General features: G+C 37.7%; 1 protein-coding gene across 4 annotated transcripts in view; it reads left to right on the top strand.

Moving 5' to 3' along the window:
• Window positions 1-14,138: 14,138 nt before the first annotated feature.
• The window catches only part of LOC137390187 (KN motif and ankyrin repeat domain-containing protein 1-like), a 69,486-nt gene continuing 66,046 nt past the window's right edge, over window positions 14,139-17,578 (top strand). For 3 of the 4 annotated variants that reach the window (XM_068076474.1, XM_068076476.1, XM_068076472.1), the window contains exons 1-2: window positions 14,139-14,222; window positions 14,626-14,874. In XM_068076474.1, the coding sequence (XP_067932575.1) occupies window positions 14,703-14,874 (172 nt within the window). In that variant the 5' untranslated portion in view covers window positions 14,139-14,222; window positions 14,626-14,702. The remainder of the gene's footprint in view (window positions 14,223-14,625; window positions 14,875-17,578) is intronic. The other variant, XM_068076475.1, reaches the window with a different exon arrangement.

Here is a 17,578-nt window from a genome sequence, read left to right as displayed (position 1 = left end):
ATGTCTTTGCGCGATTATGTCTGTGTCTGTTCTGAGCAAGTATATGAATGTATTTGTCCGTCTCAGTGTCTGCGTGACTATTATTAGAATTACCATCAATGTTCTGTAAACATCTTTTCAAATAGGGCAGTATCGCGAGGTTTAATGTGGGGAACTTTATTCAATCACGCCACGCTGTTTTAATCTGCCAAGAAGTTACAGTGCACTTTAAAAACAAGTTTTATACCTGAAAGCAAAACATACATTTAAAACCATTTATTGTGTGTTTGCATAAACGTGTGTGTGCGCGTGTTTGTGTGTGTGCATGTGTTTATACATGTGTGTATGCTTGCGTTTCTATGTGTATGTTTCTATGTGTGTGTGCGTGTGTGTGTGTCTGTGCATGTGTCTATGCTTGTGTGTATGCATGTGTGTTTGCATGTGTGTATGCACGTGTGTATGCACGTGTGTATGCATGTGTGGTTATGTTTTTGTGTGTGTGCGCGCCTGTACGTATATGCGTTTTGTTTGTGTGTGTGTGTGTGAACATGTATACATGTGTCTATGCAGGTCTGTGCATCTGTGCTATGTGTATGTGTGTATGTGTGTTCGCAGTTGTTAGCATATTTTTGAATGTGTGTCTGTCTGTGTCTGGGTGACTGTCATCGGAATTATCATCATTTTTCTTCAAACTTTGCTCCAAATGCTGCAGGTTTGCCGAGGTTAATTTTGTTCATTCACAACAAGATTTTCAAAGACCATCAAGAGGTTACTAAAATCTTCAAGGACGGCTTTTTAACTCGAAATTTGAAGGTACAGTTGGAACTATCAAACTGTCACTATTTAGGACCGCTCTCAAGCTGCTATTGTGAACTCTCAATAGAACATTTGGCGATTGGTAAACGATTCAAATCCGTTGCATTTACTGGTACATACATGTATCTGGTTGCATAAATGCGTGTGTATTTGCATGCATGTTGGTCGGAGTTTGGTGTGTGCAAGTGTGTTTGCGCAAGACTGCGTGTGTGTGACTGTATGTGTGTGCGGCTATGCGTGCGTGCAAGTGTGTCTGTTTGATCGCCTGAGTGTGTTTCTGTGTGGGTCTCTGCGTGTGAGTTTGTGTATTTCTGTGCACAGCTGTGTCTGTACATCTTTGTATGTTTGTGTATCTGAGTTTGGGTGTGTTTGCGCGCGCGTGTGTGTGTGTTGCTGTCCGTGTCTGTGTGTATGCCTTTGCACGTTTATGTCTGTGTCTGTTCTGAGCAAGTATATGAATGTATTTTTCCGTCTCTGTGTCTGCGTGACTATTATTAGAGTTACCATCAAAGCTTTGCAAACATTTTTCCAAATGGTGCAATATCGCGAGATTTAATGTGGGGAACTTTATTCAATCACGCCAAGCTGTTTTAATCCGTCAAGACGTTACCCTGCACTTTAAAAACAAGTTTTATACCTGCAAGTAAAAGATACATTTAAAATTATTTAATGTGTGTTTGAATACCTGTATGTGTGTGTGTGTGCGTGCGTGTATGCATGTGTGTCCACGTGTGTGTGTGTGCGTGCGTGCGTGCGTGCGTGCGTGCGTGCGTGCGTGCGTGTGTGTGTGTGTGTGTGTGTGTGTGTGTGTGTGTGCGTAAGTGCGTGCGTGTATGCATGTGTGTCCATGTGTGTGTTTGCGCGCCTGTATGTGTATGCGTTAATTTGTATGTGTGAACATGCATGTGTGTGTCTATGCAAGTCTGCGCATCTGTCCTCGTGCTATGTGTATGTGTCTTCGCAGTTGTTAGCATGTTTTTGGATGTGTGTCTGTCCGTGTTTGCGTAACTGTCATCGGAATTATCATTATTTTTCTTCAAACTCTGCTTCAAATGTTGCAGGTACGCTAAGGTGAATTTTGTTCATTAACAACAAGAATTTCAAAGTGTGTCAAGAGGTTACTATAATCTTCAAGGACGGCTTCTCACTCGAAAGTTGAAAGTACAGTTGGAACTATCAAACTGTCCCTATTTTGGACCGCTAACAAGCTGCCGCAGTGAACTCTCAAAAGAACATTTGGCGATTGATAAACGAATCAAATCCGTTGCATTTACTGGTACATATTCATGTATCTGGTTACATAAGCGCTTGTGTATGTGCATGCATGTTGGTGGGAGTTTGGTGTGTGCAAGCGTGTTTGCGCATGACTCCGTGTGCGTGACCGTATGTGAGTCCGACTATGTGTGTGTGCAAGTGTGTGTCTGTTTAATCGCCTAAATGTGTTTCTGTGTGTGTCTCTGCGTATGAGTTTATGTCTTTCTGTTCACAGCTGTAACTGTACATCTATGTATGTTTGTGTATTTAAATTTGTGTGTGCGCGCGTGTGTGTGTCGCTGTCCGTGTCTGTGTAAATGTCTTTGCGCGTTTATGTCTGTGTCTGTTTTGAGCAAGTATATGAATGTATTTGTCCGTCTCTGTGTCTGCGTGACTATTATTAGAGTTACCATCAAAGCTCTGCAAACATTTTTCCAAATGGTGCAATATCGCGAGATTTTATGTGGGGAACTTTATTCAATCCCGTGAAGCTGTTTTAATCTGTCAAGAAGTTACAGTGCACTTTAAAAACAAGTTTTATACCTGACAGCAAAACATACATTTAAAACCATTTAATGTGTGTTTGCATACACGTGTGTGTGGGTGTGTGTGTGTGGGTGTGTGCGCGCGTGTGTGTGTGTGAAGGAATGATTTCTCAAGAATTGATTTTAAAGGGTGGAAGTCAGTGTGAATTGTTTAAGCGCTTGACGAAAGTGATCCTTTTCACTACCTACAAGATGTCTCACTCTTTGCGTTACTAATCTGTAACGTGTAACTGCTATACCAGAGCTGTCTGAAGTTTTCTAGCATGCATTGTGCAATTTCAAAAGTATGTTTTATTTTGTTCAGTTACTTTTTCGTTTTATAATTTATAGAACCTTTATTTTACATGAAATTTCTAACGAACAATTTTATAACTGAAAACAGTTTAGTTAGCATTTGCTAGCTTTTGGGTCAATCTTTCTCGTTAGTACTCTTTTCCTTGAGAATTACTGCAACATTTTTATCGACCTTATTTCTCTCTTTACATACAAGATGTCAGATCCTGGCTGTATTTTCACTGCCCTTCTAACTTTTGTTCATCAAATTAGTGTCATGAACAGTGAGTGATGTTATTAAAAGACTTGTTTGTAACTTTATAGTTCACAGTTAGTGTTCTAAGATTAAGGAGTTGTCTTTTCCCTTGACTACTGATGCTCAGTTTTTGACCTCCTTTTGATACAACTGTTTGTTAGTGTCGCTTGTGCTGTTAACCAATCATATTTTAGGGACTCATCACATGTTATAGTGATACTTATTCACTTTGCTTCCTGTTCTCTACCTGGGTGGTGACAATAAAGCTTGCTTAACTACAAATTAGTTCTCAAACTATCAAGTAACTCATTGCGGCTGCTTTTGCTGCCATTGTTATGAAGAACCCTCTAACGAAATCGGAGGAAATGTACCAACTATCAAACTACTAGGATAACATACTTTGCACACACCAAGTATAAATTACTATTGTGTTGTTTTAATTTATACTTGGCGTGTCCAAAGTACGTCATCCTAGTAGTTTGATAGTTGGCACATTTCCTCCCACCTCTTTAGAAGGTCGAGTCTAATCTATTGTGTTGTATATTATTAGTTACAATAGACTATTTTGGATAAAATGGTATTACAACACAATAGATTTTTAGTTACAATCATAGACCTGTTAACTATACTATTAATTAGTACTATGTAATAGTTAATACTATTAACTATACTATTAACTGTATGTTTAGTTAATAGGTCTATGGTCACGATAGACTATTCAAGATGAAATAGTATATTAGCACCAGGTTGTTGAGCAGTCTTTTATGTTCATTCACCAAATTTCAGGTCATTTAAAGCATCTTTTCTCATATTTTATTATGATGGACTAAAAGATACATCCATATTTGGCCATGGCTCAAAAACAGCTTTGGTCGCTACCAATAATTTGATGATTTGGAAAAAGATTATGCATTGTCATACAACTATGTAAAAACTAAGTTATATATAAGAACCAAAATAAACAGAATAATATTAATGCAATAATCTTTTATTTTTCAGAGTTATTTACGGCCATTGCCCTGCGATAAGTGAAAGTTTGCGAAATAAAAACTAACAAACTCGTATCTCATAAAGTCACTTTTTCATTAATTTTACACATTTTCTTGTTTTTCTCATATTTGTTAGACAAATTTGAGCGTCGATGTTGTTTGCACGGCGTGATGTTTGCGCGGCGCGTCACCTCTAATAAAGCGCCACTCTTCGGTAATAAAGAGAAGGGTTGGAAAATAGACCGCCATAGTGTTCAAATAAAGGTTTTACAGTAAAGGACATTCTGGTAGAGCAATAACTGCTTTTTGGTGTCCAAAAAGCAGTTGAGAGGCCAGATTCATTACTTAGCTCCACTAGACAGAACCCATCTTTGGCAACTAATGAAAATGCTTTGGTATACTTTCATATTGGTAGTATGTCTTTCAATATTGGGAAGGTGTAGTGATTCTTCTGAATGGCCTTGTTCAGATCAGTAGCGTCTGAACAAACTTGTACGGAGTCTGAAGGTTTTTCATTGCTAATAGATTGGAGATCCATTGTGTTGGTCTGTTTACTTGAGCACTATTTTTTTCTTTTCTCATAGCAAAAGGAATTCATGTCTGTCCTAAATGGCTGCGACCGATGTTTCAGTTTTTAGTGTGCTATTCATTCGGTAACGTTCCTAGTACAGGAAAATTCGCTTTTGTATTGCTCCAAAGTCCATATGATTGACTCTACTTGCTGTTCTATTTAGTGAACATGTTTGTGGACTGATGTAGGTTTTAGCAACATGCAGGAATGCAATGATCGCAATGACATATTTGTACAATCTCATTCTTTGAATTAAAGAATCACTGGTTCCACATCGCTTCTTACTTAGAGCATACATGCCCAATTACGTTCCCATCACATCATTGTAGTACGTCTTCTGCCTTGGAGAACTTTTTCAGTAGAAGTTTGCCTAATTGTTCGTATACTTTTTAAATAAAAAAATGTTACAGGAGGCGGCAGTATTTAGTTGATTCGTTAGCCACTTTGCCCCGTTTGTCCCATTTTGTGGAATTTTCAATCAGGTGATCAATGTTTTTCTTTCAGACTCTGCATGAATCAACAGTACATCTTCGGTGTCCTTTAACACTCCTTCCCAACACCTGCCTATGACTCTTTTTTGACCTCAAGGTTAGTGAGGTTGACATCAACCTCACTAACCTGATATTACCTTCTCATTTGTTCTTGCATGCCATCGCAAAATAATTCATCAAGCCAGAAGATTAAGAATGTCTGTCATGATGATGTGCGGAGCCTGGAGGTCCACCTTTGAACCAGCAACACCAAAATAGAAGATTTAAAGGCGGGCTGATTTTTGTGTCATTGCAGTATTTTGAGTGTCGTTAGTTTTTTGTCATACTATAAAGTTTAAGATCTGTATGTTGGGGTTTGGCTGGTTTAAGAATGATGGTAGCTGGTTCCAGAGGTACATCTTAACATCTTCATATGTTGCGTGTGGTCTCATACTCATGGAAAAGAGACAGTAGTAGACTTCAAAAACACATGTGAACGTATCCATGTCTCACATAGACTAGTTAAAAATGCTAAGGTTCATTTTTATGAGACAGGGGACAAAACCGTGTTGATACGGTTGATCATTGTCAGTTATTTTTTTAATTTGTTTATATTTGTAAGCCATGGCGCTCAAAGAGTTAGTGTACTCCAAAGCTAATTGTCCTTTTTCGGGTCTTATGTTTCTATTTGCTCATGAAACAATTAGATACCATCGCTGAAACCCTCGGCCTGCAAACTGTGGCAATCCTTTCATGATGTAGAGTTCCACTATAGGAGTAACATGGTCTATATATGTCTTTCTCCTGAATTTGTATTGACTACTAGCATATTAGCAATGTTTTATGTCTGTGGGTTTCAGATTTAAAACCTCAAGTGATAAGTGAAGACCAGCTTTAGCTTTCAAGGTTCTTGTCAGGTTGATCAGAGGATTGTGATATCTCCAAACCTTTGTTCAAAGTTTAGCTGTATATTTTCTAGCTACAGTCAAACCTTTACATACATGTAGGTAGTTAATGCATTATGAAATTTTTTTCACACATAAAATTTATTGTATGTTGAAAAAGATATCTCGATTGTCGTTTGCTAAAATCCATGCGATCGCAGCTCGGAAAACGTAATAGCTTTTCAATAAACTTTGCAGGTCATGTCGTGTAGCATTCATTCAAATAACTACATGTAAATATGTGAAACCACATTATAGCTAAAGACTAAATTACTGAAGCATTATTTACTTGAAAAAAATTTTATTTCTCCCACAATACACATAAATGCTTAAGTTAGCCCAAGTAAGCTCTTTGATCCCGAGATTAAGAGATGTAGGTGGTAATGGAGATGCAGATCATAACTTAATCCAATTTACATATTTGTATTGTATTTGTATTATTTCACAATTTTTGTAAAATGTTTCTGTAAAAATTTACTGCCTTGTCTTGAAACTACTTTGTTTGCGGTGTTGCATATTTGGTCAAATTTTACTTTGTATAGTGAGAAACTCATGAATAAAGATTTTATTGTGTTTGATTCTATTGACGAAATATATTTTTAAGAGAAACCCTCTACATATCGTGTGTCTTGATCATTAAAGTGACACGGTATGTATACAGACATGTAATTTCTACTACCGCTGTCTGACAATGTGAGAAATATCATATTGTTTTCGCAGTAATTAGACAGTCAGCAATGCTTAATTCTATTTACATCTTATTTTCATCAAACTTGTTCAAATATAGCAAAAGCATTACAAGCAAATTCTTAAATTTTCAGCTGCTGTAATAGTTGATTATTTATAGTCGGTAATAAATATGTTGACGATGTTTTAATAACGATACTTGAAAATTCGGCATGTCACAGCCTTTCCTTGAATGAGGCATCTCATTGGACAATTGTTTGTGACATAAATATTATTGACCAAGGTTCTTATGCTAAAATACCATTAAAGATTTTGCCATACATGGTCATTAAAGTTTGCTAGAAATTAGATCTGATGCAATTTAAAAAATCAAGTTTATGGAATACATTATTCGTTGCCGGTGCTAAAGACGACCAGTTTGTGCAAAGAAATAGGTGAAGTGTCACAGGAATAGAAGGAATAGATATGGATGACAATTTGCAGACAATATATGTATATTTTCTCTAATGGAATGTTGGAAACTAAAAATACTGCAACTTTGGTTGTAACGTATTTGTATTTACCGACTAAGAATTTATGCTACTAACTTGTACCCAAATCTGGCATATTTGCTAAGGAGACTACTTCAGCATCCATCAATGCATGGAACGAGGTGTCTTAGGTTGGATTAAAAAAATTCGACCTGTGTCAAGTGTCATAAACCAGTAGGCAAATATTGCAACTTTTTAGCGAGGATCAGGCATTTAGATTGACACAACCATTCGCTCCTGCAGCCTATTGTTTAAGAGCATTGGTGTGCTTAGCCGTAGTAAGTGTTTCCTACTCGTTGGCTATGCATACCATTGCTGTGTGCAGTGACAGCTTTAATAATTCTGATAGGGTTGCTGTTAGCTACGTGTGTCATTTACGAATTACAACTCTGATTTAAAAGGAAGCCGCATAGAGATTTATTAGACTGTAGCAACCAACATGGACGTTCATGTAGCAATACGCTACCATGATAAAAAAAACGTTTAACACACTGCTGTGTGCAAAATAGAAATCTTCTGAAGCGTATCTCGATATTGTAATTATAAGCTCATAGTAAGCATAATATAATCAAATGCTATAGACTGTTGTTTTCTGATTTGTTTAGTCATGCATGCAGTTTAACGATCAAACAATTGTTTGATCTTTAAACCGGAAAAGGTGAAGTAACAATTTATTACAAAGCTAGTATCCCATGCTAGTATCCCATGCCCAACTAATTAGCATCGCTTATGATGACATGTGCTCATTTAGACCAGCGTCAATTATCTAGATTTCCCATAGTGTACAAATCATTCCAGATTCAACTGTAGCGCTGATTTAATTTTTTTGATTATTATTTAATCCCAGGCACTGAGTACACATAAATAATTTCTTGCATAGATTTGCAAGGTTATGCACATGAGAAATCTCAGGTGTTGCTTATATAATATGTATCGATGTTTCTTACAATCCATAGTTGCAAGGCATAAAAACATGGCTATTGAAAATGTATTTAAGAGCTGTTCAAGAGGTCACGCAATACTTTTCATGAGCCAAAAGGCTACTGTGTAAGAGCAAATAACTCCGAAAATACATTTATCACATGAATGTTGTGAACCGCATACATTGTGGAAGAAGTGTGGTAGTCTGGAATGGTTGGGATACTTGGTGGGAGTATGAAAAACCCTAAACATAAAGCTGTTAGGAGTTATGGTTAAGATGGTTGAGATTGGTTGACCATTGCATACATAAAAATGCTCTAAATATGCTTCCACGTATTAATATTGGCATAATTTAACAAAATTGTTTACAATTCAGAATTTCACCATAATACATATGATTATTTATTTTATTGTAACTTTAATGTTAACAATAAAATTAACATTATTGAACAAATTAACTTAACAAAATTCAATTTTTAATTTAGTTTTTAAAAACTATATTTTTCAACAATAAATTGATGTTTAGGAAAATACCTTGCATTATTGTACTGTTTTATGTGTGTCTGGTTTGACGCTTTGTGCGCCTTCTTTAGGAACAGTTACTGGCAGTAGTTTCTCTTGTTTTTTTATAGCTGTAGAAAAATTGTGTTGATCGTCAAAAGTCAACTATGATTCTTGCATAACTGGTCACACAGTTGTGAGGTCACAATGTAAGGAAGTTAGTTGAATTGTCTGTTCTGCCACAAACGATGTGACCAGAATCTTTAAGTTCCGGTTCTGCGTATCTTATTGATTACTAAATAGGTCACTGACAAAACTTTTTACACAAATCTTTTTTAAACCTGTAGCTATTATTTTAGATGTACTGTAAATTGGTTCTATAATTAATTTTAACAGTCATACGAGATACCATAACTTTCTAATGTCATAGACAGCACTGTTATTGTGATTGCGGTCACATGGCATTCAGCGTAAATGATGCAAATGAATGAACCTGGAGAAACTCCAAAATTCACTAATGACATAATAAGGATGCTTCCATTGGTTGGTTTGACTACCATATGATTGACAGGCTTGAGCAAGCTGGCGGCATTGCGACTGACAGACAGCCCTAGGCGGGTCGTTCCCGTGGTTGTATTAACTGCTAGATAGCTATGCGGGCCTTGTGTGGTTAGAAGCGTTTGCATTGTTGGATGGGCCACTTGTAGCTTTTCTTCTTGGTAGGTCTAAATGGAATGTTATTGCTACTTGTTATTATTTGCATAGATCGCTATCACTAGCCAGTCGAGTACTGTTAGCCATTACTGGTGCTCATTTTTTACAGTTTCTTAATTCCTCCTTTTTGCCATCATTTTAAGTTTTACTGCACAGATGATACTCACTGAGTTGGCATTCTGCTAGAGCAATGATGTCCGCATCGCCAAATCTTGTATCGACGCACCATTCAAGTTTCTCTTCGACATCGTCCATTGTACCTAACAGCCAAGCGGCAGCGACTCGACTTGACGATGCCATACATCAGCTTTGTTCACTCAAGGGAGATGAAAGTAAGTATTCATTATGCATTAAAAAACCATCTTAAATAATATATGCAACTACTAGCCGAGCTACTACTATGGCGTTGCACCCTTATTAAAAACAGCTTATAAACAGTGGTAGGTAATGTAGTTGCTATTGGCTAATTTGAGTAAGCTAGTAATGTATTGCCAAACTTATCAATAAGAGCAGTGAGAGCAAGCTCTAGTGACGTTGCGCCTACCGCGGAGTTGCTATGCGTATTTTAACCCAGAAAATGACTCATATACCCAATGAATTGCCTAGTGAACGGGAGGTTTTGAGATCAAACCTTCTACAATACAGAGTTTTCATTGCTAGATTTTAATCGTTTCAGCTGGACAGACACCGAACGACAACAACAGACCATGACAAACTTTGAGAGATATATATATATATATATAGATTAGAAACACTAACTTCTCCACCCAATTGTCTGGAATGTCTAGTTGAATATGTTCCAACATTCATCTGTTTTACACTGCATGAGCTTTTGTTTTTTCTCTCGCTGATAGTAGACTTGTTTGTTTTACTCTGTCCTGGTACATTCCTTTCTTTTTTTGTATGAAGCCCACCCAAAAGTGTATCTCGTTTCTTTTGTTGATCAGTAGTGATGCATGTGCTGATCAAGTCAGCACAGTTTGCATTAATACAAGTGCTGCTTTTTTGTACTATTAATGTTTGATTCTGTTAATTCTTGAGCCGAACTCATTTACCAAATATCCAAGGCAGTTAGAGAAAGCTCTATTACCACATGGCAGTTTAATATAAATACAACTGCATTGGCTCGTCATTGCAGGTAGTACTGGTAATACAAACTAAATATAAAACAGTATTAACTTACTAAAGTTCTCACCAAATGACATGCTATAACATGTCTATTTGAACGCCATGGAGTTCTATTTTTGAAGCCTTTCTCTATAGCAGCGTTTTATTGGAGGTGACGTTCAAATACAGGGTGGCGCTGTATTTTTTGACTAACTCTACAGAAGTTTGAGCAGATAAATTTAACCCCACACGGGCGATGCTCGTGGCAGAGCACTCTCCTTCAGGCAGAGCAACATTAATGCAGTCGGCGTCAGCATTTTAGCTAAACCATTTTATGTACACATCGAAGTATCAGACCGAGTTAAACAAGGAACATACTTTGATTATAAAATGCTAACGAGGTACATCAATTAATTATTTCGATGGTTGGGCTTTCAAAATTTTAAGGAAAAAAACCGCGAAGCTTTGTACTTAGAAATGGACATAACAATTGTAAGTTTTAACCCTCTGAACCCTCGAAAACCCTGCCGGTTTTCCGGCGCTGCTTAGGCTGTGTCAGAATCCCTAATGGCCGGAATTCCGATATTCACATGGCTTTGTTCACAAAAGCTGTTTCTAAGGAACAGCGTAAACTAATCAAATTAATTCTTGCACAGAATGTTAGACCAGAAATTTCACTTCTACTTGTAACAGCTTTCACATATCTTTACATACTTCCTTCGTTTTAATCACAAATTTTATTAGAACGATATCGCAAAAAAAATCGATACGATTCGTTTGTTGATAGGTCATAAATGATTGTGATGCAAATAAAGAATTTTATGATACTAACTATAGTTTTCCAGTATATTTGGAGTCATGAAATGATGATGAACAAGTGTTCAATAGATATGATGCTGCTGTAAATGTTTTTACGAGTTTTTTTTTAAATCGTATGAACTTTTATAATTTTCGCCCAAATAATGGTGAAGTACTGGTTTTCTTAATGACATTTGCTATGGGTTGCCCGACTTTTTTACTAGTGTTCCACAAAATAACATTGTATTATGAGCACGTTTACATATCTTTATTAAAAGTTTTAAAACTTTGGATCGTTGGACAGATTGCCCAGGGTTACTGACACGCATTGACAAAAACGGCCACGATTCAAAGGGTTTAGGACATTTTTTCATGTTTTAAAGTTAAAGTATGCCATAACAATGGCTGCTATTACATCATACAGTGTTCCTGTATTCTGATCGGTCATCCAAATGCTTCAAAGTCTTCATGTAAGATTGTAAACCACATTATGGACTAATCCCAGACAATGGATATGATTTAAACTTTAATGACATCGAATCAGGGTGTGGTTCTGATGATTGTGACGATTGACCTTTTCAGGTACACTGTCACTAAAATCATGTCAACTGCTACAGCAACGATGAAACAAATTATTATTAATAGTATTTTATGGACACTTTTCTACTGATCACTTTCTATTATGGCTTCTTGAGATCGAAGAATGTCAAAGTGGCGGGCAAATAGAGGTGGCATTCAATTAAAGGATGGCATTGTATTTTTCAACAATTCTTCTATAGTGGCGCTCTATTAGAGGTGGCGTTCAAATAGGGGTTGTACAGTAATCACTATTAGTGCTGGTCATCTTCCTACAAATGCTCTATGCTTGTAATAAATGTTATTTACGTTAATCTAAAGCTAGACTAGTTTACCCTCAACTATCCACACCCTCATCACTACTGCCACCTTCTTACTGTTTGTATCATTATGCAGAGGACAGGTAACAACAACAAACCTTTTTCTATTGATTGTCTAACTGCCTGAAGTATTTATTGGCCAGTTTTTGAGCTGTGGAATGAACTAGAATGCGTTACTCCTAAAATTACATCGTTAACTTGATGTTTCAAATATACAAAATAAAAAGTTTTATTTGACAAACAAAGCAGATATTGGATTGAGCTTCTATTTAGTGGTTTGTCCGTATTATTATGAGAAGAGTTAGGAGTTTTTAATTAAGGTAGCCAGGCCTTGAACAGCCTTAAACGGCCTTGAACGTGTTAAATCCGTATACAGAGGTTTGACTGTATCATATCATTGAGATAGAGATAAGATTGACTAAAGTTCTTTCATAGATTTTAACATATTTAACAATTTCTAAAACTTTATTAATGAATCCTGACACTGAATGGCTTGCTCGAAGGCCATTTGTTTCACTTATGCCTCCCTGCACTAGTTCATACAAACATTGCTCTAAAAGGTTCACCTGTCAGTGACTAGAACTATAAGGCACTCCTATCCGCTGTATGTTATCAGCTGGTTTGTGTTTGTTTTTGAAAGGATTTGCAGAATTTTTGATGGTGAATCTCTGGCTGATACTCATTATTTCCATGACACGGTTAATTCTCAAGTTTGCATCGTCCGCAGGATGGAAATGGCACTTGCGAGTGATGCGCAAGAAAATGCTGTACAAGCTATTCCATTTTAAACATTTCCATGCTTTAGTCGTGCTTTAGTCCCGCTATGTCCTCTGGCATAGAGATCCTTCTTTTTTTAACAAAGTGCTAGTGTCCATTGAAGCACTTATCGCGCCGTAATGCAACGAGCGCGCAACTCCAAATCCACTCCCTGGAAACATACTGTATATGTGGCAGACAAGCAGAAATGCAAGTCCATAATCCACACCCTGGAAACATACTGTATATGTGGCAGACAAGCAGAAATGCAAGTCCATAATCCACATCCTGGAAACATACTGTATATGTGGCAGACAAGCAGAAATGCAAGTCCATAATCCACACCCTGGAAACATACTGTATGTGGCAAACAAGCAGAAATGCAAGTCCATAATCCACACCCTGGAAACATACTGTATATGTGGCAGACAAGCAGAAATGCAAGTCCATAATCCACACCCTGGAAACATACTGTATATGTGGCAGACAAGCAGAAATGCAAGTCCATAATCCACACCCTGGAAACATACTGTATATGTGGCAGACAAGCAGAAATGCAAGTCCATAATCCTTTTTGCTTTTAGCTAAAAGCCAATTGCTTATGAGAAAACTGGTCTAGTCTTGAAAGATGTGTCAAAGTGCCAAAGAAATGTTATGAAACAACTTTGTGCAGTTGACGTTTCGACATGCTGTATGTGTGGTCGTTTCCCATATATGAGTCTCTTAATAGGTCTCTTAATTGCCTTACTTGAGATAAAGGTATGAATCGCTAAAAATATAACTCATGAAATATCAAATAGCGAGTGCCTGACTTGGCAGCCGCATGGAGCTTTGTCTGCCTTAATAATTGTGTCAGCAATTGAATTCCATTTGCAATTTCTTTCATTCTTGTAGCACTTGCTTATTCTATAGGCATTCAAGTCAGCGTTGATGTTTACTTGCCCTAACGTAGTCTACTCCCGACTCACCTTTACCTCGCATTGTATGCCTTACGACTAGGCGTCTATTGTATTAAGCGATAGGAGCCAATGTGAATGGAGACGTCCACAATGCTATTATTATGTTCATACAGCGCTGATTGTAAACATTTGATACTATCATTCATCGCAGCATAACAGGCTTGTAGTTGCGTAGGCAGGTGTCGTATAATGTCGCTACAAGTTGACTAGGGGATACGCAACGATCAACTCAGCATCGCTTTTGCTCACCACCCTGGTAAGAGGCATAAGGTCAAACCTTTACTCATGATTGCCTTAGCAAAGCAAATTAATTTAGCGTGCGAAGCCTTGGCTACATCCTAGCAGTAGCTAGTATCAATTCACCTACTCTATACTGCCTACTCCCTGATCTGCCTTTAATGAGCACGTCTTTACTGCTGTATTGAATGAAGGTAAGCTACTAGAGGTTGAGAGGCTGCTCAGTATCGCCATCTCGGAGATAGCATTTGAAGCTCTCTTTCAATTCTCTTCTCTCCGTGTTGATTTTGAAGATCCACCTTTTACCAGTCCACCTTTTACCTCTCAGTTACCTACAAGTGCTTTAATAAGAATTTTTGACAAGACTGTCGTGTGCCAGATGAAGGCTTCTATTAGACATTCAAATGACTCTTCTTTTTTAGACACGAGCGGGTTATACCAGACACACGTGTCTAGCCCGGTCAGGGGGCCTCTACTCTCTCCTCGTAGCTTCACGTCAATGAACTCACAGGTAGTGTACTCGGGGAACCCTCCATTGGATACACACAAAGTAAATAGTATGGACTCTCGGGCTATGTCATATACAAGAAGTATCAGCGCGTCATCAACTCCAAATGGAGAAATGAAAACACCACCTGCGTCCAAGAAGCCTTCCATTCCGGCTCAACTCGGTATTCTTTACAACTTAACCTTGTCATCGCTATACAGTCGTAGCCTATCTTTCTCTCTAAACAATGGGCTATCCTTCTCTTTAAACAGGGGGCTATCTTTCTCTCTAGACAGTGGGCTATCCTTCTCTCTAGACAGCGGGCTATCCTTCTCTCTAGACAGCGACTATCCTTCTCTCTAGACAGCGGGCTATCCTTCTCTCTAGACAGTTGTCTATCCTTCTCTCTAGACAGTTGTCTATCCTTCTCTCTAGACAGCGGGCTATCCTTCTCTCTAGACAGCGACTATCCTTCTCTCTAGACAGCGGGCTATCCTTCTCTCTAGACAGTTGGCTATCCTTCTCTCTAGACAGCGGGCTATCCTTCTCTCTAGACAGCGGGCTATCCTTCTCTCTAGACAGTGGGCTATCCTTCTCTCTAGACAGTGGGCTATCCTTCTCTCTAGACAGTGGGCTATCCTTCTCTCTAGACAGCGGGCTATCCTTCTCTCTAGACAGCGGGCTATCCTTCTCTCTAGACAGCGGGCTATCCTTCTCTCTAGACAATGGGCTATCCTTCTCTTTAGACATCGGGCTATCCTTCTCTCTAGACAGGGGGCTATCCTTCTCTCTAAACAGCAGGCTATCCTTCTCTCTAGACAGCGGGCTATCCTTCTGTCTAGACAGCGGGCTATCCTTCTGTCTAAACAGCGGGCTATCCTTCTCTCTAGACAGGGGGCTATCCTTCTGTCTAAACAGCGGGCTATCCTTTTCTCTAAACGTGGGCTATCCTTCTCTCTAGACAGGAGGCTATCCTTCTCTCTAGACAGCGGGCTATCCTTCTCTCTAGACAGCGGGCTATCCTTCTCTCTCTCTTGAAAGAGAGGAAAGAGAGAAAGAGCAGGCTAGAGCAGCTGCTGGCAGACAGCCAGAGATGAGCCAACTGGTGGTTACTAAAAGGTCACTGTCATATATTTGCTGTCTGTAGCTGAAATTGGGTCAATCCTTTAAAAGATTGATCTCGAATGCCTAACATAGTCAGTCTGTTGGCCTCTGGCGCTGGGCGAAACTGATCCTTTTCATCACCTACATGAATGTCTCACTCTATGCGCTACTAAACTGTGAAGTGTAATGGCTATACTAGAGCTGTCTGAAGTTTCCTAACATTCATTGTGCAATTTCAAAATGTGTCTTTTGATTTTTTTCAGTTACTTTTTCATTTTATAATTTATAGCAACTTTATTTTATTTGAATTTTCTAATGAAAATTTTTATTGCTTAGCAACTCTGTAGTTAGTGTTTAGTAGCTTTTGAGTCAATCTTTCTCTTTAGTACTCTTTTCCTTGAAAAATATTGCAACATTTGTATCGACATAATTTCTATCTATCTTTACATACAAGATGTCAGCTCCTGGATGTATTTTCACTGCCCTTCTAACTTTTGTTCATCATCAGTGTCAAATAAGTGACTCATTGTGGCCACTTTTGCTGCCATTGTTATGAAGAACGCTCTAAAGGGGTGCGAAGAAAATGTATCAATTATCAAATACTAGGTCGGCGTACTTTCTACATGCCAAATATAGGTCATTACAACACAATAGATTATTAGTCACAATAGACTATTTTAGATGAAATGGTATGTTAGCACCAGGTTGTTGAGCAGTCTTTTAAGTTTAATCACCGAATTTCAGGTCACTTAAAGCATCATTTTTTTTATTGTATTATAATTGACTAAATGATACACGCATATTTAGCCATGGCTCAAAAACAGCTTTGGTCTCTACCAATAATTTGATAGTTTGAAAAAAGAATTATGCATTGTCATACAACTATGTAAAAACTAAATTATATAAGAACCAAAATAAACAGGATAAGGATACTACAATCCTTCACTTTTGGCGGTTATTCGGAACCATCGCCTCGCGATAAGTGACACATTTGTGAAATAGAAACTGATAAACTCGTATCTCATAAAGTAACTTCTTCATTAGTCAGAAGCATTTGTCTCTTTTTCTTAGGTTTGTTAGACAAATTTGATCGTCGATGTTGTTTGCGCGGCGGATGAAGTCAGCGTGGTGGCTGCTATCACCATGATATGACACTCAATAGGTCAAAGTATGAGAGATCTTCATGTATCTTATTTGTTTTACTTTGTCATTGCCCTTACTCTTAGTTTCTTATAATTTTTAATGAATATCCTTTACCCGTCGAAGTACTGAACCTTAAAATAATGAGGGATTACAATAATAAAATACAATATTTTATTATTACTGCCTTGTTACTTATAAGTTAGGCCTGGGAGAGTTAGGGTGTAGTCTAGGAGATACAAGGGATGTACGGCAGCTAGGTCAAGGTCATGTTAGACATATGACACTAGTCTGCTTTGGAGTAAGTAAACATAAAAGTAATATAACTTACTTTTTTATATATTTGATACTTTTTTTTATTTTGCCGTTAATATATAGTAATTTATTTGAATTTTACAAAAGCATGGCCCCTTTTCTGTATTCATACTTGCTACCACTTACACTCTCGTCTTTTTAAGATCTATGGTTCTAAGACTGTAAAAGTGAAATAAGAAGCACTGTTCAGTATTATTTGAGCAACGCTGAACTAAATTGAGGACATCTAATGAGAACTGAGTATACTTTCGAGACGCTTAGAACGTTGTATGCTAGAAATTATTTCCTATTTCAGGACCCATTTTTGCTTCAAGTTTCCGTCTCTTGAA

Source organism: Watersipora subatra, chromosome 3 (genome assembly GCF_963576615.1).
Source record: "Watersipora subatra chromosome 3, tzWatSuba1.1, whole genome shotgun sequence".
NCBI classification, from domain to species: domain Eukaryota; kingdom Metazoa; phylum Bryozoa; class Gymnolaemata; order Cheilostomatida; family Watersiporidae; genus Watersipora; species Watersipora subatra.
This window is presented reverse-complemented; position numbering and strand designations above follow the sequence as displayed.